The sequence below is a fragment of the Pleurodeles waltl genome, chromosome 12 (assembly GCF_031143425.1).
Source record: "Pleurodeles waltl isolate 20211129_DDA chromosome 12, aPleWal1.hap1.20221129, whole genome shotgun sequence".
Taxonomy (NCBI): Eukaryota; Metazoa; Chordata; class Amphibia; order Caudata; family Salamandridae; genus Pleurodeles; species Pleurodeles waltl.
In genome coordinates, this window is record NC_090451.1 from 705,171,388 (window position 1) to 705,192,693 (window position 21,306).

A 21,306-nucleotide genomic window follows, 5' to 3' on the forward strand; every position below is an offset into this window, starting at 1 on the left:
AAATGATTAAAGCCAGTGTGGGAATAATCAGTGCTTGGATTCCTGGGATATGTGTTTCTGGGTTCTTGACTTTCTTCATCAGAAGGGAGCAGGTAGGCTTTTGGGTATTTGAAATGCCACTGGTAGTACCTCTCCAAAGCATGCTGGTTCATCTCGCGGCTCATGGCCCGGATGCGATGACTCCTATAGGCCCCTAACAATCTCACGGGAGCGACAGCTCGCTGCCAGCGTGTCAGAGCCAGCTCTTACATTGTTGCTTGACACCTACATGGCATGAAGTACCGACCTCAATAATGATACAGACACAAGCCTTACAGCACCTACATTTGAGATCCCTTTTGCCCTTGCCCTGTTTAAAAACACAGAGGGCATACACTCTGGTCCCTCAAGCAACTCTGGCGCAACAGCTGAGTCCTTTACTAAAAATGCTCTAAAGCTCTAAAACTCCAACACCTTATCCAAGAAGCTGTAGCAAAAAGTGTACCGCAGCATGAAGAAGTTTCTGGATTCACGTGCTGTGCATTATTTTGCAATCTAGTGGCTGAGTCTGGAATCGTCTCTTTTACTCTGTTATTCCACTTTTTCTTGGAGCCTGCATCGTGGAGTTGTTGACCATATGGTGCTATTTCCCTACTTGCATGAAATCAGACGTACACCCCAGAAACACTCTGACGTAGTCGCCATCTTCAGATTCTTTTTCCACTTTGCAACTTTTTTGTGTTTGATTTGCTCTTTTTGTCCTCTGTTGTAAACTCTACTTCAGAAAATTCTTCAAGCTTCAAAACAACTTCTATCAGTAAGAAATCTTTATTTTGCAAAGTGAATCTTCTAGATTCACATGCTGTCCATTGATTTTACAGCAGTATCTTATTCTGTCTCGAGACTTGGTCCATTTTAGGACAGGCTTTTGCGGTGCAAGGCAGCCCAGCAAGTCACCGTGCTGCGCTACCCTGAGTCACAGGGAAAGGGCAGAAATGCACTGTATATATCCAACACGGTGCATTCCTGTCCTTTCCCCCTGCACTAGTGCCCTATTGGCAGCCTGAGGCCAACACAGGCACCTTTGCAGTGTGGTGCATGGGTGCCTACGTTGCAGGCAGGATTATTTGTATGCAGGAATAGGCATCTTCCTGCACAAAACACGCCTGACTATGTGTGCCGCAGAATAAAGATAATTCTTGTTACGCCTCTACTGGGTAGGCAGAAGATTTTGGCCATTCCCAGGTTTACAAGTGCCTGGGAATAGATCAAAATCCATGGGAGTTGCGTGGGATCACCCACCGCAACGCCAATGGCACACCTACCCAGGGCAGAGCAAGACAACGCAGTGATTTGTGCTGCGTTGCCTTACTCCAACTTTTTGAAGCCATTCAAAGCCACACAAAGCGGCTTTGCATGGCTTCAGAAATATGACTTAGTGGTTTGCGCCACACGTGTACCCCCTTGCGTGTTGCAAGCATGTTCAACCCACTCATAAATATGCTCCTAAGGGCCGAATTTAAGAAAAGTGGCGCTGCATTCAATGCAGTGCCACTCTTCTTGCGCCCCCTAAGGCCACCACGTGTGTGCCGTGTTTAAGATACAGCGCACCGTGGCAGTAGTTAGAAAAATAGTGTCAACATTTTTTATGCTATTGTTGCTCTTAGCTACACTTAACATAAAAATGTAGACTCTAGTGTAGCAAAGTGCAAGGAGGCCCTTTGATTTAAAATGGAGCGAGGTGGCCGGCGGCAGCGACAGGAGCAGGTACTTTTGTTTCCTTATTATTATTTTTTATCCCCCAATCCTGTCCCTCCCCGGGCCCACCCCTCCACTTGAGATTTGCGGCCGCTGAGCAGGTGTTGTGACCACCATGAGAGTTCCCGTTTATGCCGCTTCTATGTTTTTTATCCTATGTCTGCTTTCAGAGTATTTTATCTCTTTTTAGAAAGTGTGAAGTTCCTAGACATGCGGACAAATGTTAGCGTTATATTTACTTACTATCTAGGCTGACATATTTTATGGTTTTCAGTTTTGGACGCTGCCATAATATCATGGATGCACTCTGTAGTAGTTGACAGGTTTTTATTGTTTTTAGCTACAGGAGAATACAACCAACAAGTGATTTGAGATGACACATTTATAGCCATCGTATTTAGACTTTTTGATTCTTTAGCATCAGCAACTACAGCTTTATTTTATAAATATAATGACGAGATTGGCATTCAGATACTATAAAAATCCAGCTACTGACCACAGGCTTAAATGAGTTTACTTTAGGACTATCAAGGCAGAGGTCACACTGGTTTCTAAGTGGCCTTCAGCCAGACCGGTTTGTCATTTCCTGTACAACTCTCTGATAGAGAATAGCTGATTTGCTAAGTTTCTAGCACAAAAAGGTATGTTGTGCAGTCCATCTTAAGAAATAGGAAACACAAGTTTGCTATTTACTGCTTCTGTTAAAATTTAGCGCCTATAAAAAGCTTTAGAGTGTTAAGATGTAAAAAACGCTCTAACGACCTTAGGAGTGTGCTAACAGACCCTGTCACTCTCGCCCTGTTCACCTTACAGGGTGTGGAGCAAATGGATGAGAAACTGATGTCAGGTCACCTGGGTGGGTTCTTTATGACCCCCAGTGATGTCATGATGAGTGGGTGTCTGGCACTTACATGGAGTCAGACCCCCTGACTGCAAGGAAGAGCTACTGAAGAGTTAGCGGGTCCTGTCGGGTGCTGGGATAATCAAAGGGGAGGAGTCTGCAAGAAGATAGAGTATGCATAAATAATGGGATTTAGGTTTCGGTGGACGGGATGTCCGTCACCGTTGTGACAGAGTAACCCATCTGCCATTATCTAAATCAGGCCCTTTGTCTTTGTCCACATTTTCACTGCTTGCATATATTATTTAATAAAGCATTATGAACTGTGTTACCTCTATTTATTTAGGTTGGTTGGTTGTAAGCAACTCCTGCCACTAAAGCCTTCTGCCGCTGTCGCTGTAGTCTCATACAATTATCCTCTATACCACTGGACAGTGCCAGGGTCTTTTTTGCATCTATAGTGTTATGCTCCATCACCAACAGTGACGTCACTTTACCCTAAGCACATTTGCTACATCTTGTAAGCGGTCTCTGACACACCTTACTGCCCTATTCTCGCCTCCAATCCAAGCGACACTTTGGGAGCTCTGTCGCCGAGCGCCGTCCTTGCCTCAGCCCCCCGACCCACAACCGTAAAGATGTTCACACTCACAATCTCAATCCATACGTTGGTCGTCAAGGTTTCCTCCTTTTCATTCTGTGAACACAAAGGATAGATGTCAGCTGTGGTTTGGTGCCTCAGAGACTCACACTCGTGTAACACAATACAGCACGTTCTGTGGTTTCTTATTCTGTACAAGTATTCATGGTCAATATTTGTACACCCTCAACTTACCCATAGTCTGCAACAGAATTGTGGATGTTAGCCTGATTTTGGCTTTAAGCTGCTTCGAGGAGATTCTCGAAGCTGTGTTTGCTGCTCAGGTGTGGAGAGAAGGGCGTCCAGCATCTCGTGCGTGACACTCAGCCTGCTGGACCCAGGGAGAGTCTTGCCCAGTTCCAAACTGTTCTACCCCACGAGGCACTAATTCATGCACATGAGGGCATGTCTGGGGTAAAACTGCACAAACGCCTGTAGTTTTCGTCACAAAGCTGGGCCAATTATAATGCACTGATATGGTTTGGCTTCAAAATTTGCATTCAAGTGAAACAGGCGGCGGAAATAGGGGGTGTGGTCCGCGTACCACATCTAGGCATTACTTCTGTGCTTTAGGGGAACAGTAACAGGGGCTTTGCAGTCTTTTAAAACTCCTGCAGATTATTTGCTAACACCAGTTGGGAAACAGCCAGAAAGGGTATCACTTTCAAAAGGAAAATTTAAATCTTTAGCCAACGAAGGTTTGTTTTGTCTTTCATCAGACCGTGCTGTGGCCTCCCTCCCTTCTTTGCAGTACAGACCCCTGTGGCTTGTTATAATTAGGGCCATTCACATCTCCTCATGCAATGGATGAGGACACCAAGTGACACTGAATCAAAGTTTCTCTTATTCAGGCTTCCTGCCCTTCGAGTCCCATCTGTTCTGACACGTGCATGACCATGGGACCCAGGATACATGCCTACCTCGAGAGAAGGAATCTAGCATCCAGGAAATAACCTCTTTCTCCAGGTGGGGGATGCAGATGTACTTGGAGAGTGGGGTTTTATTTTGCTCCTGCAGGGCTCAAAATGGTTTGGCTCTGGTGGGGGTTTGTGGAAAGAGGTATTCATAGACCAAGCCCAGTTCTGTCGTTTTGAAAAATGGGCATGGAGGGATGCAGTTGATCAGCTGTGAGACACATGAACTTATCAATCAGCCAGTCAATCACAATTTATAAAGTGTGGCAAATCACCCTTGAGGGTCTCAAGGTGCCGGAGTTGCTAGCAGCTTCGCCGTGCTCTGTTTATTCAAACAGCAATGTCTTGGGTCCTTTTGTTGAATTCCCGGAGCGATGCAGTGTTCCTGTGGTGCACCGGGAAGACTGTTCCAGGATTTGGTCGCCATATGAGAGGACGAGTGCCCTCCGCTGTTGGATCGGCGGATCCTGGGAGTGTCTGCGAGGAAGAGGGAGGAGGATCGCAGGTGTTTGGTTGGTTGGTGGAAGGTCATCTGTTTGTATATGTACTTAGTAATGGTGCAGCAAAAGGCAGGTGGGAAATGTGCAGAACCTTTAGCTGGGTTTATATAGGGTGACTTCCCACTCAGCTGACCGCAGCCTAAAGGGACTGATGCATCCACTCTTAAAGATCAGTAGTGACTGGAAGAGAAGACTGAAGGCCACCTCCTGCAGGGAAAAAACCTCACCTGAAGTTTTAAGGATGGATGCTTTCTGTCTTGCCTTGAATCCCTGGGAGCAGAAGCCATCTCTATGGACATCAGGAAACAACCTCTTGCTGACCACAGAAGGACAAAGGTGGTCCAGGTCTGTGGAGAGTGCGCTTAGCAGCTGCGACACAAGACAAAGAAGTGAGCGAAATCTTGATCTTATTTTAAAGCACCAACTAGTGTCCAAGAGGCTTTCCATGAAAGAGTTAGATCTTTTAGAGCAACAAGAGCGAAGCTACAAAACTTACAGAAGAGATGTGACTTTGAAAAGTGTCCATCTCTTGAGAGCCAGGTCAAGGTGCACGTCTACCCGAAGATGCTAGTTCAGCGAGCATAATCTTCTGGGTTGTCAAACTCAGAGCTCGTTGCAGTGAAGGCCAAGGCTCCAACAGAGCAGAGATTCAAAATCTGAAGATTTCCGCCTGTAGAGCCTTACTATGGCTCAGCTCTTCACATTGTCCCGGTGACATGTGTTGTTTGGAGCATCCTACATGGTGCGTTAAAGTGCGGGGGTGACAGAGGCCTTGGCTCTGCCTAAGTGGCGGTAAATCCTACATGTAAGAGATCCCCACTAATAGGACACATATTTTTAGGGGGCACGGTCAGTCCTCTCCAGGGCCGCAGTGCAAGGCAGGTCACCACATCATGGCCTGCTTGGCATTTTTTTTGTTTTTCAGAAAGTTGTTTGTTGTTTAAAAACAAGGCATTGTTCATTCTAGGCAGGGACTTTTCTTCCTTGGTTTTGGAAATATTTATCTGTTTGTAGCTACTGAGCCAGCCATGCCAAATGGAAACAGGGAAATTCAGTGCCTTGGCATTTGGGTGTCAGCCAGTGTTTAAGTGGTGCTACTGTTTGCTGGTGCTTGGCAGCGGCGCTTGATTTTTAACACCAGCACTGTATTCTGGCAGTCTACCACATGGTGGTGCGGTCTGCCTATTTTCAGCAGAGCACATCAGTTTACCAGGGACGAGCACGCTACACAAAAATAATAGCAGTGTGTCCAGGCCGCTGACACCGGCAGTCAGTGGTGCGAACTGCAACTGGTCCTAAGGATACCTGCGGCCCTGAGACTCATTTGTAGCTTGCAGCAGTGTCAGGGCTGCCAGCTGGAGAGTTCTGACAGCGGAAGCTCAGTTGTCACCTGCAAATGAGGTCTTAAGTCAGAAAGTGAAACTTGCCCCTTCCTTTCCTCATGGGTGGCCTTGGAGGGTGCTTAGGGCCTGTCAACCGCACCACATTGGATTACACTAGATTATTAGACTTCCATGCTTGATGTTTTTCGATGTTTTATCAGTTCTGTTCCCTTCGTCGCATTATGGTATTTTTTTTGCTGTCATTTTATCATCATTTGGTATTATTTTTATCTAAATTGGTTTATGAATTAGAACCTATTTCTTAACTGTAATGCTGTTTTGGAGTTGTCTTTCTGTCGCATGCAGTTTGTTCTTGGGTGGCCAGGCTGCTTGTGCCAAACTACCACGGATACGCTTGTGTTCTTCGCAGAAATCTTCTTAATTCCTAATAAAGAGGTTGTTTGGACTGTCCATGTCACACCACACTCCTCCGTCCCCATCTCAGCCGGGAGCGACCGCCCTTCACTTGCCTCCAGGGGGTACCCAGATGTACCCAGACACAGCTGCCAAGTTACCCAGGTCCAAATGTGACGCGCTGCTCCAGTCCGGGTTTTTGCTTTGAATTCTGGGACTTGAAGTCATGTTTTATAATGGGATAAACAGGACTACAAGTCCCAGAATTCAAAGAAAAAACCTGGCTTGCAGATGGACCTGGGGAACTTGGCCGGGCTGCAGGTTGTGCCTAACACCAGTTAAAGACATACAATCACACAGGAGGATTCCCCTGCGGAGGCACCAACAGTGCCCTGCTGGGCGTGGGCTACTCAAAGGTTCCGGGGAGACTTTCTGTCTGTTCTCATGAGTCCTGGCTGGACTTCGGGGGTCCACGATGAACGAATGAGCCGGGGAAGGCCGCTGCGGAGCGGGCACCTGTTGATGTGCCCTCCCCTGCTCGGGTGTGTGAAGAGGACGGAGCATTGCCAACGATGCAGGGGCCTGCAGCGCTGCCCAAGTCCACTCTGGGCGTTCACGCAGATGGCTGTCACTGGGGAATGTGCCATGTCCGAATCCTAGAGAATGCCAGCCTGGCATGGAAGGGTGCCACCGGTCCTTTGAAGCTTCCGGCACGTGATCTCAGCTGCTCTTTGGAGTAATTAAAACTCATATGGCACGTTCAACAAGTGGTTTGGCACCAGTCACTGGCCTCCTGTCTCTTGGAACTTTGACACAAAGAACAGGTGTCGCCAGAACTCTCTTCACCTGCACAGTCCCTTCTCTGCGCAGAGGATGCCCGCACTGCGCCTTATTTCACATTATTTAGGGTGGGCTAAGAACAGTGCTTAATTTGTAAACAAGTAAGTGCCTGGGCCAAAGGTATTACTTACTGGTCCACTGTGGATGGCACAACCCACGTCACTTTATTGAGTTTAGATTTTATCATTTGTTTGAATACATATTAAATAGTCCTATGCTCTACTGATTAATGTTTATTAAAAATACGCGCACACTGCCACCTTGTGGTGGTTTCTCGTAAATATGTGCCGGTGTTTACAAATAAGTACAAGCGCCCAGCTCCAGAAGACACCAGCACATATTAAGCCCCGGCTAAGAACTCCTGCCTTCTCACCACCGCGGAGGCACACCCTGTAGGGTGGAGGTGCTATGTGCTGCCACTTAGGATTCTAAGCGCTTAAAAGCTGTCCTCTCAGGTGCGACTGGTTGTGTTCCTAGACCGGGGCATCCCCCCTAGTCATTCTCTTGTGAACTGTCCTTCACTGAGCAATCGATTGCAGTGTTTTAGTCCAGGAGTGGGTGGAGATGTTAAAGGAACTGGCGTCACAGGCCTGGAGCTCACCTAATGTCTGGCCTGGGAGAGACCCGGGGGCAGCCTCGACAGGAGCAGCAGTCGCCGACCCAGGCTTCAGCGTTTCTCTGGATTTACTTTTAATCTGGAATAGTTATGAGTCTTCCAGATTCCACTGCACCCCACAAACTGAGTGAGGTGCAGCACTCACCCCGGGACCCAGCTTTAGAAGGTCCACTCGCTTCTCTACTAACCAGACAGACCTTCTCTCGGCACAGAAGCCTCAGACCAGCCAGAGCTGCACCTGTGCTTGAATCTGACCCTTCACCCTCTTCACGGGACCCCTGGGACCCTATTACAAATAGGGTGCACTTTCTCTGTTTGCACTATGGCCCACCTTAAAGGAAGAGCGCCGAGCGCAAATAGGCAAAGGGCGCCCTATTAGATTGAATGCTAGACTCACAGGGAAGCCGCGACCCACCCCTGCCCTGGGGGCAGCGCATTCAAGTGAAATATGGAGCGGCTCTGAAGCAGCCATTCTGTCCTACCAGGCGGCCCCGGCCCATGCAAATGTGGGGACACCCTCTGTGAATAGCACACCTGGCAACTCACACCGTGCCACCGGTTGACACACAATATCAGCTCCCATCACACGGTCACCCCTTGAGGAGCTGATATCACACGGTGGCAGGGAAGAGAGCTGAAAACCACTCTAAGCAATGGTTTTCAGCTCGTTTTCGGATGCTTTCAACTGATGACCATTAACGGGTGTGAGAACACCCTGGAACATCGGCAACAGCCTCAGCAAACCTTTGTTTTTTTTGTTTTTTTCGGAGGGGCTTAGGGGTAGGGTGGGGGCAAAAATGCAGCTTAGGTACTACTCTGCACAAGGCCCGCCCCCCTCCAAGGGCCCATCCTCTCTCACATGGTGAGATCTGTATTCAAGTTGGCAGGTCTGGGATAGCTCTGGCGCTATACGTGCACCAGTGATATCTGTATTACAGAAAGGGCAGCACAAGCGTCTGCGGCCCTTTCTGTAATACCAAAATGCCCAGGGGAACTAAAAGCGGGTGCACATGTCCGTGGCACCGCCGGGGCACTTTACATAATACGGCCTCTGGAGTTCAGAGGTGTAGGCCATCAGTGACACCCAGCAGGGTCAAGCAGCGTTTCCCATGGACTCCTTCGAGAAAAGACCATGCACGGCCCCCAGGGACACAGGTTGACTTGGGTCACCCCTGCCCCATCATATGTGGTTGTGACCCTCAACCCAGGGACGTGGTCTGCCGTATCTTACAAAGGGAGCTTACCAGCGAGATGAGATTCGTCAGGGTCAGTTTGATCTGCACCGCAATGATGTCGTCCACCTTGGCCGCCGGCCGCGTGCTCTTGTCGTAGTCTGCGAACAAGTCGTTGATCAGCTGTAGCTCCTCGGTGGCCGCCCTCACTGGAGTAAAGAAGGACAAAGAATCAGTTATACCACCCGAGGGAGTCTGGTGAGGATGACGTCACTGCTGAATCCACGTGCCACCCGCCCAGGGAGCGTGAGGCTGGTGTCGCCGCAGCTCCCATGTGCCACCCCCTCAGGTCCTACTTATTATACACAGGCAACTCATAGGGCCCGATTCACAAAGGTAAAGATAGACTTTTTAGACCCAGCGTCTAACTCTATGACTTTTCAGTATTCTGAAAAGTGAGATATAGAGTCGTAGCTTTACGTCCACTCTCGGGACGGAATCTCTGCCCTCAGGGCACCCCGAGAGTGGACGTAAAGATACTACTCGTATCTTACCTTTCAGAATACCAAAACATCGTAAAGTTAGACTTTTAGTCTAAATTTACACCAAAAGTCTATCTTTAACTTTCCAAATCGGGCCCAAAATAATTTTACTAAGCACCTTTTCCTTTTAGTGGTTTAATCATGCTAAAAATTGAGACTGTGGTACTATGTAATCTCCAAATATTCTTCACATTTAAACAAATAAACCACATATATTGTTTAGATTAGATATAGGTACAAAGCTTTATCTATATATATATATATATATATATATATATATATATATATATATATATATATATTCTCTTAAAAAACAAAGGTTACAAGGACATTATATTTAATTTCACATTTTAAATGTAGGAAACCATAGAAATTCAGCAGTTATAATTAGAGTTACCTCAAGTAACTATAATTCCTCCCCTAAGGTAACTATAACTCGCACCACCACCATACACAGTTTTTTTGCGAAACATTTTACTGGACAATTTACATTGTTATTATCAATGGTGTTGTCAAAGATGTCATGAGTGCCAGATTTTGTGGGTTAATTAGCAGTGCATTGCGAGAGAGGGAGTTATACCTTAGGGCCCGAGTTATAATTGCTTGAGATAACTCTAAATATAACTGGTGAATTTCAATTGCTTTGTACGTTTAAAATGTGAGCCTAACTCTAAAATCCCTTTAACCTTTGTTTTGTTAAGTGAATTTCGTTTTTTAAAAATTATATTTCCTAACTATAATGCCCCTGTAACCTTTGATTTTTCAGCAAATTTCAATTTTTTTTTTTAACGTACTAATTTTCATTACGGTTCGTTAATTCAACCACCGCCGAAGCAGCGTTCGGCCACAGTGAGTGGGTGCATTAGGGTGTGAGAGGGTGTGTGAGTCTTGAGTGGGTCTGTGAGTGGGTGCGTGGGAGTCTGACTGGTGTTGTGAGTGGGTGCACAAGGGTCTGTATGAGTCTGTGAGTGGGCGCGTGTCTGACAAGGTCTGTGAGTGGGTGCGTGAGTTGTCTGAGTGGGTTTGTCAGTGGGAGAAAGAGATTGAACGCGAGAGAGAGAAAGGGAGTGAGAGGGAGAGAGATAGAGGTTTTTAGGTTTCATGAATGATATACTTAGAATGAGATATTGCTGCACAATTTGAAAAGAATAATTTGTCATTGAAAACCAGTACGAGCACCTTTCAGTATAAGCCTTAAACATTTGATCTTTAAAAAAAAATAAAGAAGAGAAGTGACTGCGGCTGGACTCAAACCCTCAACCCTCAGGGTGAAGGTCTGTGACCTTCACACCTGAGCATTCATATATTTTTTTAATACATATTTTTTTAGCTGGGACTGCAGGGGTGCCCTCAAAGGCTTTCCTGCGGTCCCTGCAGATTTTGTTTTATAATGTGCCCACATAAAGAGGAGTGCACTGTGGCCCCCCTCGACTTCACAGCTCGTGTGTATCAGGGAGTCATTCGATTAGCTCGCCTGATTGTTGAGCTCACGGGGTAAACAAAAACCCTACAAAGACAGGGTGAATGAGGGGAGACGGAGGGACTTGTCCCCCCGGTCCACGTAGTGGATTTCAGCTAAAGGGTACAGGGACTGTCATCTTTGGCTCATGCATTAGTAAGAAAGTAAACAAGGCTGGATGTATGTATCTATGTATGTGGTATTTCTGTAGCGCAAACCTAGTCAAAAGACAGTGGAGCACTCTACAGGGTCAACCACTTGACCACGGAATAAGATGTTAAGGCACTAGGCATCCAGTCGGGACCAGGGCAGAGGGCTGACACCCACCCCGGGACCCATAGTGGCACCACCGGGATGGTCATCATTGCCTCATAGCAGTGCTAAGTTGGTGAAGATAAGAATGAAGCCCCCTGGAACTAAAAAACAACATCTTGAAAGAAAGATGCTGCTAGTAGCATCAGTGGTGCTCCTCGGGTAGAGGTACCTCCGGGGAGCTTCTGTGCTCCCTTTCCTGAGAGGCGAGGACCAGACACAACAAAAACAAACCCAAGAGCTTGTGGACTCAATGATATGATTAGTTCACCTTCTCAAAATCTAGCAGTGCAGGTAATCAGTAACTGACTCTACCTGCCCACTTAAAGCTCTGCAAAAACTTTCACAAACTCCCAGAAAGAACTTTACTCGTTTAAACGCCCTCAAAAGATTGAAAGTTTGAGGCAGGACTGGAGAGGTGAAACATAAGCCATGCAGGTTGGATGCAGATCTTTGCAGCTGGTGCATAACTCACTGAGCTATTTTACTAGTGTTCACATTTGTAACCTGCAGGTTACACATTGATTTCGTACAAAATGCATTACCCACCATTGCTTCACCAAAAAGACCTTCCAGGCCAGGAGCACTGCTTGTCAGCCTTGAATGGAAGCAGAAAATACAGCTGCTTGAGGGGGCGGAAGGCAGGGAATGTGGAGGGGGTTGGTCGAGGATGGCTGGGAATTTTCTTGTTTTTTACCCCATTACAGATGGGGAAAAGTGAATTATGGGGATGTTATCCACCTCAGGGTTCTGAGTGACATCATAAAAAACGCAAGATTTGCTCTAGTTGTATATTTTATATCACTCAGAACCCCTTGGTGAAAAAAACACCATTATTCACCGTAACACATCTATAATTCTATATGTAATACATGGGATTCTCTAATACCTGCATAATCGTCAGTCTTTAATTGGGTTACAGTCGGTGAGTTCTGAAGCATCGAGTCTCAAAGATGGGAGAACTCAGATATTATAGGTTATTACCATCGAGTACAAAAAATGGAACATTAATTTTGTTTCTCCTGCTCAAATTTTTAGCTCACGAGAAGCAGAGAGAACATGTTTATTTTTCACACCCCTTAGATAATTAGAGAAAAGCTAGAATCTTTCTGCAGGTTTCTACACATTCCAAACTAGTGCAGCCTTTAAAAAAAACGAACTTGCAGTGAACTGTTTCTAATATCTGTTTGCAACAAATATGTAACAGGTATTTTGATGTGTTTAAATTTGCATTAGAAGTTCTATTTTCATTCGTCATGTTTGCAAACATGCTCTCCCTTTCATAGGAAAGAGCTACGCACCAAGGTTTAAAATGGTTTGTGAACAGGTGATGGTGTGGCCATGTATTATATGGGTTAAAGTACCCCCTGGCGCACATGATAGGGATATTGCAAGCCACTTCGGAATTCCATTACTTTATAACGGAACGAGACCTTCGCCCTCCTTCGTCTGTAGGGCCATGGAACTCTTGGGTGACTTGCAATATCCTTATAATGTGGGGCAGGGGGTACTTTAACCCCTCTATAAAGGCTGTGTCACTATTTCCACATAGGCGGGGTTTAAAGATGGATTTTGCTGCAAACCAAGGTGAGCCCCCGGCAAAGATGTGGGCGCATGCTACCCATCAAGGCTGCTAGAGGCCTGACCTTGGCGCTGCATTTAAGACGCCCCTGTCCTTGGCACTGGCCGGAAGCCTGATGGACAGAGGCAGATGCGAGGGTCCCTGCGGCCCCCATTCCAGGGAAGGGGAGATTGGTTTCTGAGGGCACCCACGGGCCTGGCACTGACAGACTCCGGCGGCACCGCGTGCCCGGGAGAGGCCTCCGGACCAGGTGGCAGAGTCACCCTCGGGCACTCAGGCCACCGGAGGCTCAGTGCAGGAGCTCCTGGTGTCAGCACCTATCCATGGAGGGAGGGGGCCCTGACGCGTGCCGGCCCCAGAGGGCAGCAGCAGCCGCGCTGTAGGGCGCTGGGGAGCCTGGTAAAGGTAAGGTGCCCCTGCTGACGGCTGTCAGTGCTGCCCTGACAAGTGCCCGGTCTAATTGCAGCTTTCAACAAACATAACGGCCTCTCCTGGCAGAGGGCAGCGGGTTATTATTACTCAACTTGCAAGGCTGGTTCTGTACCTAGAGCATAAAAACAACAGCAGCCTCGAGGAGCAGTGCCTGTACTACCATTGCAGAGCCTTAAGGAGAGGTGCCAGTACTACCATTAAGGAGCAGTGCCTGTACTACCATTGCAAAGCCTCGAGGAGCAGTGCCTGTACTACCATTGCAAAGCCTCGAGGAGCAGTGCCTGACCTACCAGTGCAAAGCCTCGAGGAGCAGTGCCTGTACTACCATTGCAGAGCCTTAAGGAGAGGTGCCAGTACTACCATTAAGGAGCAGTGCCTGTACTACCATTGCAAAGCCTCGAGGAGCAGTGCCTGACCTACCAGTGCAAAGCCTCGAGGAGCAGTGCCTGTACTACCATTGCAAAGCCTCGAGGAGCAGTGCGTGACCTACCAGTGCAAAGCCTCGAGGAGCAGTGCCTGACCTACCAGTGCAAAGCCTCGAGGAGCAGTGCCTGTACTACCATTGCAAAGCCTCGAGGAGCAGTGCCTGTACTACCATTGCAAAGCCGTGTGCCCATCCCATGCTCTGAGAATGGCCCATGCAGAGCACGCCCATCACAGGACAGCAGTCTCACTGGGAAGAGACAGTATCCCAAGAGACAGTACAGAGGTCCCGCTGAGAAGTGACAGTATCCTAAGAGACAGCACAGCAGTCATGCTGGGAAGAGAGACTATCCCAAGAGACAGTACAGCAGTCATGCTGGGAAGAGACACTATCCCAAGAGACAGCACAGCAGTCATGCTAGGAAGAGACAGTACCCCAAGGGGCAGCACAGCAGTCATGTTAGGAAGAGACAGTGTCCCAAGAGACAGCACAGCAGTCATGCTAGGAAGAGACAGTACCCCAAGAGACAGCACAGCAGTCATGCTAGGAAGAGACAGTACCCCAAGGGGCAGCACAGCAGTCATGTTAGGAAGAGACAGTGTCCCAAGAGACAGCACAGCAGTCATGCTAGGAAGAGACAGTACCCCAAGAGACAGCACAGCAGTCATGCTAGGAAGAGACAGTACCCCAAGAGACAGCACAGCAGTCATGCTAGGAAGAGGCAGTATCCCAAGAGACAGCACAGCAGTCATGCTGGGAAGAGAGACTATCCCAAGAGACAGTACAGCAGTCATGCTGGGAAGAGACACTATCCCAAGAGACAGCACAGCAGTCATGCTAGGAAGAGACAGTACCCCAAGGGGCAGCACAGCAGTCATGTTAGGAAGAGACAGTGCCCCAAGAGACAGCACAGCATTCATGCTGGGAACAGGCAGTAAACCAGTCCACCTGGGAAGAGACAGCACAGCAGTCTCACTCGCAGCCCCGGTCCTCCCGCCCCCTGCAAGGGCCCAGTACTCACCGCTGAGGGCTGCTGAGAGGAGGGCGAGTAGCAGGGCCGGTATCCTCATGCTGGCAGAGGCCGGGGGGCTCCTAGCCTCGGGGGCCCTCACTCCCTTCCCTGGTGGCGTCTCTCTCGGGGGCTATTTCCGTCTGAGGGCGTTAGTTCCGAGTGGGAGAGGGCTGGCGGACACCAGACACCCTGGTCACTTCCTGCGTCCCAGACCCTCGCCCTGGGCCCCCTCCCACCGCCCCAGCCCCCCACTGCTCCCTGCAGCTGCTGCCAGAGACCCTTAAGTATCACTGGAGCTGCTGCAAGGCCAGGGCGCCTCGAGGCAGTGTTGAGGAGAGAGGGACAGAGAGAGAGAGGGAGAGAGAGAGAAGAAAGAAAAGAGAGAAGATAGAGAGAGAGGAGAAGAGGGAGAAGAGAGAGAGACAGAAGAGAGAAGAGGGAGAGAGTGTGTGACAGACTCACCTCTTCCCAGGCAAGGTCAGGGGCCCCTTTAGACAGCGAAAATGAGGGGGATCGGGTCTCAAGTAGTGCGGGACACAGCTACTTTTGGGGACCAGCCTTATTCAACAGCCCTTGAAGCAGAGCAGGGAACGGAAAAAGACAAAAGTGGGAGAGACGTGACGAAGAGAAAGATGGAAAAACAGACAAGAGTAGAAGGCAGGGGTAACAGGAGCCTGCAAGCGTGAGGCAGGGGGGGTCTGGTGGTGGGTCAATGGGCACTGTGGGAAGCTGGCCTGGTGTGTGGTGGGTACCTATGGTACTTGCATCTTATACCAGGTCCAGATCTCCCCTCTCAGTGAAATGTAGGCAGTGCCTAGAAGCCAGGCTCTCTACAGGTAGCTGTGGATGAGCAGCCAAGGCTTATCAAGGAGACATGCAAAGCTCATGCAATACCACTGTTGTCACACAGCACTTACACACATGAAAGAAAACACTCAATTGTACAAAAATAAAGGTATTTTATTTTTGTGACACAAATACTAAAATACTATATAGGCAATACTCTATTAGCAAGCGAGTAAACACACTATTGTATACACATTAGTAATCAGGAATGGGCATAGAAAGCAATGAGAACAGTGAAATAACAGTAAATAATAGAGACATTGGGGGGACAAAACCATAAACTAAGTAAATGGAATGCAAAAGGCAGGCCTCCACCCAGGTAAGTGGAATCTGTAGAGGGGGCATGGAGGAACTAGGAACCCAAACGTTAAGTAGCGGAGTGCCCCCCAGCGACCAGGAGAGAGGAGGTAAGTACCTGTTTTTTTCCCAAACCCACAGAGAAACTTTGCAAAAGGACTGTGCAAGATCCAAGCAAGACAGGAAGAAACAGAAGATGGATCCAGACAGAAGAGGACCTGCAAATGAAGGGGGCCATGTCCAGCTCCAGGTGGAGTGTCCGGTTGGGGCAGGAGCCACTACCCACCCTTCTGTGGATGCAGGACCAGGTCGACGGTGAAGACCAGGAGTTGGGTATGCAGCACCGGAGCAGAAGAAGAGTTCCAGAAGTGATGCAGTACATGTCCCATGCCAGAAAAAGAGTTGCAGTCCATCAGTGGTGTGGAAAAACCACCAAAAGGCCTTGGCAAAGGCAAGAGTCGTAGATGAAGAGTTGCAGAGCTGCTGCGGACCAGGAAGGTCCGAGGGGACTCAACCCAAGGAGGGGAGTCCCAGGTAACCCTCAGCAGTGAGGAGAGACAGAAGTCAAGGATGTAGCTCCCCACAGGCAACTCACAGGCAGCAGGCACAGGAGATACTGTGACGTCCACTAAGCACACCTGGAGAGGAGTCCCACGTCGCTGGAGAAGCAGGCAGGTAACTACTCGTTGCAGAGAAGAGTGCTGGAGGCCGGGGCTACACGGAGCCTGAAGATGCCTTCAAGGAAGAGCCAACAAGCCTTGGTAGCTGCAAGAGTTGGGGTGCACAGGGTTACGGTCCTGTAAGGAAAGGCAAAGACTCACCACCTCAGAAGTTGGACAGCTGATAGAGGGGACCAAGGAGACCACTCAAGACCACCACCTGTGATGCAGGATCCACGCAGAGTTGCAGGTGAGAGGACCCACACAGCCGGTTGTCATTGCAGTTGGTGCCTGCGGATGCAGGGGAGTGACTCCTTCACTCCAAGGGAGATTCCTTCTTGCTTCTTGGTCAGACTGAAGACTTGTTGCCCTCAGAGGATGCACAGCCGGGGACATTTGCAGTTGCTGGTAGGAGATGGAGAAACAATGTTGCAGAGCGAAGTCCTGATGGAGCTGCAGATTGTAGGTTCCTGTGAAGGTCAGTTGCGGTTCCAGTGGTCAGAAGTTGAAGTAAATGTTGCAGAGGAGTCCTGCTGGAATCTTGCAAGTGGATGACCCTATATAGCCCTAAAAGGGGCACTGGTCACCTATCAGGAGGGGGCTGTGACGTCATCTGCCTGACCTGGCCACTCAGATACTCCCAGAGGCCTCTGCCCACCTTGGATTTAAGATGACAGAATCACTGGTCAATTGGAGGTGCTCTGGGAACCACCCCTAGGGTGGTGATGGACAGGGGAGTGGTAACTCCCCTTTCCATTGTCCAGTTTCACTCCAGAGCTAGGAGCGGGAGTCCCTGGACTGGTGCAAACCAGTTTATGCAAGGAGGGCACCAAATGTGCCCTTCAAAGAGACCAGTGGCTTGGGGAAGCTATCCCTCCCAATCCATGTAACACCTATTCCACAAGGGAGAGGGTTTTGTCTCTCTCTCCCAAGGGAAATCCTTTGTTCTGCCTTCCTGGGCTTGAGCTGCCCAAGCAGCAGGAGGGCAGAAACCCGTCTGTGGGATGGCAGCAGCACGGTCTGCCTGGGAAAACCCAGGAAACTGGTACGAGCAAACCTAGGGGTCCTCTAAGGAGCCCCCAGAGTAAATGGAACCAAACAACCAATACTGGCAACAATATTAAGGTATGATTCTGACATGTTTGATACCAAACAGGCCTAGGTTCGGAGTTACCATTATTTAGCTGGATATAGGTAGTGACCTATGTCCAGTACACGGGTAAAATGGCGTCCCCGCACTCACGAAGTCCATGAAAATGGAGCTGGAGTTCATGGGGGCACCTCTGCTCATGCAGGGGTGCACTCACACACAGGTACTTGCACCCTGCCCTCTGGGCTAGGTGTGCCAACCACAGGGGTGACTTACAGTGACCTGGTGCAGTGACCTGTAGTCAAAAGGTGCATGCACACTTTGCTGCAGGCTGCAATGGAAGGCCTCCAATCACATTTTACATTGGTTCCCTATGGGTGGCATAATACATGCTGCAGCCCATGGGGATCCCCTGGGACCCCAATGCTCTTGGTACCTGGGTACCATATCCTAGTACTTAGAAAGAGGTAACAGTATGCCAAATGTGCGGTGTGTGTTGTTTAAGCAACCAAATTTACAGGCAGAGAGCATAATCACTGGGGTCCTAGTTATCAGGATCCCAGTGAACACAGTCAAAAGCACACTGACAGCAGACAAAAGTGGGGGTAACCATGCTAAAAAGAGGGTACCTTCCTGCAGGCATCACATGGAATCTTCAGTTGTGCAGGGGTAATCCCCATGTTACCCTATGGGTGAGAGAGGCCTTGCAATAGTGAAAAACGAATTTAGCAGTATTTCACTATCCCATTTGCAAAACACACCGGTACATGTCCTTCCTTTTAAATACACTGCAGCCAGCCCATGGGGTTACCTAGAGCCTACCTTAGGGGGGCCTTATATGTACCAAAAGGGAAGGTTTAGGCCTGGCAAGTGGTTGAACTTGCGAGGTCGAATTAGAAGTTTAAAACTGCACACACAGACACTGCAGTGGAAGGTCTGAGCCATGTTTACAGGCTACTAAGGTGGGTGGCACAACCAGTGCTGCAGGCCCACCAGTAGCATTAGATTTACAGGCACTGGGCACCTCTAGTGCGCTGTACTAGGGACTTACCAGTAAATCACATGTGCCAAGCATGGATAAACCAATCACCAATATGTTTTAGACAGGGAGCAGTTGCACTTTGGCACTGGTCAGCAGTGGTAAAGTACCCACGAGTCCTAAAGCAAGCAACAACTAAATTCAGCACAGGATCAAAACACAGGAGGTTAGAGGCAAAAAGTCAGGGGAAAACCTGCAGGGACATTTTCAACAGGCACTTTGTACCTTTAGGCGATATAACTACCTAAAACTTTGAAATTGCATATCTGTAGTTATAATGACTGGATTTATGTGGTTTTATCTTATTTATTAACAGTTTCTCTATTTTTCTGATTTGGTTTACAGAAGCCCATCGATAGAAATACATTTCATGCTGGAACTACAATAGTTGGGTCGAGCCTATTTTTAATGTTTTTAACACTTTCCCTGCATGTACACAGTACTCCTGCTCGATGGCACGCTTTCTATGATGAGTCTCAAATAAGGACATTTTACACGATACGTCTTCACCAACACTACCTAGATGAGCCAGAAATATAAGGCTGGAGGCAGTGCAGGAGTTTATTTCAAGCCACATTCGCACGCTTTAGTTAATGTTTTCTTGCGTGGCAGGTGTGTCTGAATGTTTGTCGATGAATGAATTATTCTTCATATGCAGGCGCGTCTGCAGCCTCACATGTTCACTGCTTTGCAGTGACACAGGGCTGAACACAAATGTTTGGTTGGTACATAAAAGCATACACCTAACATATATGTGCAGATGTCTGCAAAAGAAGGCCTGATAAGGTTGTGAGCCCCCCCTTGGACGGTGTGACATAATTGCTTGTGCTAATTAGCTCCCATCTCTTTATGCACTCCTTCCTTAGTTTTAAAGGAGAGGCAGCCTGGGTGTCCAGTGCAGGGCACTCTCCCCAGCCCACCCCCCTCATAGAGCTCTTTGCATGTCATGAAGCTGGCCCCCTCCAATCATTCGGTGAACCTGGCTCCCACGCTGACATTTCTGCAGCAGGTACTCGACCCACAGAGCTGTCTCACTGGTAGCTTCCTAGGTAAATGCCTCAGCTGAATAGGGAGGGGGAGCAGGGCGCTCAGACACCTGTTGCCAGGCTCACAAGACCTGGAACTGCAGGAAGTGACGCCGCCGTGAGGAATGGCACACAGGCTGCCACAGGAAGCATGCGCTGGGATTTACAAACACTGCTCTACTTGGCAGCGGGACCCCTCGGTGCAGAGGAAGTGAGATGGGTGCCAGAGAGGCCCTGACGCCCGGTTTAATATAAATATAACCTGAGCTCATCAGTGGGAGGAGGGATGGCGCTGTGAGCAGGCGTCCTCAGGGCACGTTCACTGTGTGCACTGAGACCGGGGCTGTGCACTGTCCCTCTGTATCATAGGTAGAGCCCCGGCTGTGCACTGCCCCTCACTATCATAGGTATAGCCCAGGGCCGTGCACCGTCCCTCTGTATCTTAGGTAGAGCCCCGGGATGTGCACTGTCCCTCTGTATCATAGGGAGAGAGCCCAGGGCCGTGCAACGTCCCTCTGTATCATAGGTAGAGAGCCCCGGGCTGTGCACTGTCCCTCCGTATCATAGGTCGAGCCCCGGGCTGTGCACCGTCCCTCTGTATCATACATAGAGACCGGGGCCGTGCACTGTCCCTCTGTATCATAGGTAGCGCCCCGGGCGGTGCACCGTCCCTCTGTATCATAGGTAGAGCCCTGGGCTGTGCACCGTCCCTCTGTATCATAGGTAGAGTCACGGGCCGTGCACCGTCCCTCACTATCATAGGTAGAGCCCTGGGCTGTACACCGTCCCTCTGTATCATAGGTAGAGAGCCCAGGGCTGTGCACGGTCGCTCTGTATCATAGGTAGAGAGCCCTGGGCTGTGCACCGTCCCTCTGGATCATAGGTAGAGCCCCGGGCTGTGCACCGTCCCTCGGTATCATAGGAAGAGAGCCCTGGGCTGTGCACCGTCCCTCTGTATCATAGGTAGAGAGCCCCGGGCTGTGCACCGTCCCTCTGTATCATAGGTAGAGAGCCCTGGGCTGTGCACCGTCCCTCTGGATCATAGGTAGAGCCCCGGGCTGTGCACCGTCCCTCGGTATCATAGGAAGAGAGCCCTGGGCTGTGCACCGTCCCTCTGTATCATAGGTAGAGAGCCCCGGGCTGTGCACCGTCCCTCTGTATCATAGGTAGAGAGCCCCGGGCTGTGCACCGTCCCTCTGTATCATAGGTAGAGCCCCGGGCTGTGCACCGTCCCTCTGGATCATAGGTAGAGCCCCAGCTGTGCACTGTCCCTCTGGATCATAGGTAGAGCCCCGGGCTGTGCACACCATCCCTCTGTATCACAGGTAGAGGTCCGGGCGGTGCACCGTCCCTCTGTTTCACAGGTAGCACCCCGGCTGTGCACGTCCCTCTGTATCATAGGTAGAGCCCCGGCTGTGCCCCATCTCTGTATATCATAGGTAGCGAGTCCCGGGCTGTGTACTGTCCCTCTGTATCATAGGTAGAGAGCCACGGGCTGTGTACTGTGCCTCTGTATCATAGGTAGAGCCCCGGGCTGTGCACCGTCCCTCTGTATCATAGGTAGAGAGCCCTGGGCTGTACACCGTCCCTC

At 49.4% G+C, this 21,306-nt stretch overlaps 1 protein-coding gene across 2 annotated transcripts in view; it reads right to left on the bottom strand.

Moving 5' to 3' along the window:
- The window catches only part of CHRNE (cholinergic receptor nicotinic epsilon subunit), a 42,974-nt gene extending 28,013 nt beyond the window's left edge, over window positions 1-14,961 (bottom strand). Inside the window, exons 1-3 of one of the 2 annotated variants that reach the window (XM_069215668.1) lie at window positions 14,769-14,961; window positions 9,069-9,205; window positions 3,231-3,275 (exon numbers count right to left, since the gene is read on the bottom strand). In XM_069215668.1, the coding sequence (XP_069071769.1) occupies window positions 3,231-3,275; window positions 9,069-9,205; window positions 14,769-14,817 (231 nt within the window). In that variant the 5' untranslated portion in view covers window positions 14,818-14,961. The remainder of the gene's footprint in view (window positions 1-3,230; window positions 3,276-9,068; window positions 9,206-14,768) is intronic. The other variant, XM_069215667.1, reaches the window with a different exon arrangement.
- Between the last annotated feature and the right edge of the window lie 6,345 nt (window positions 14,962-21,306).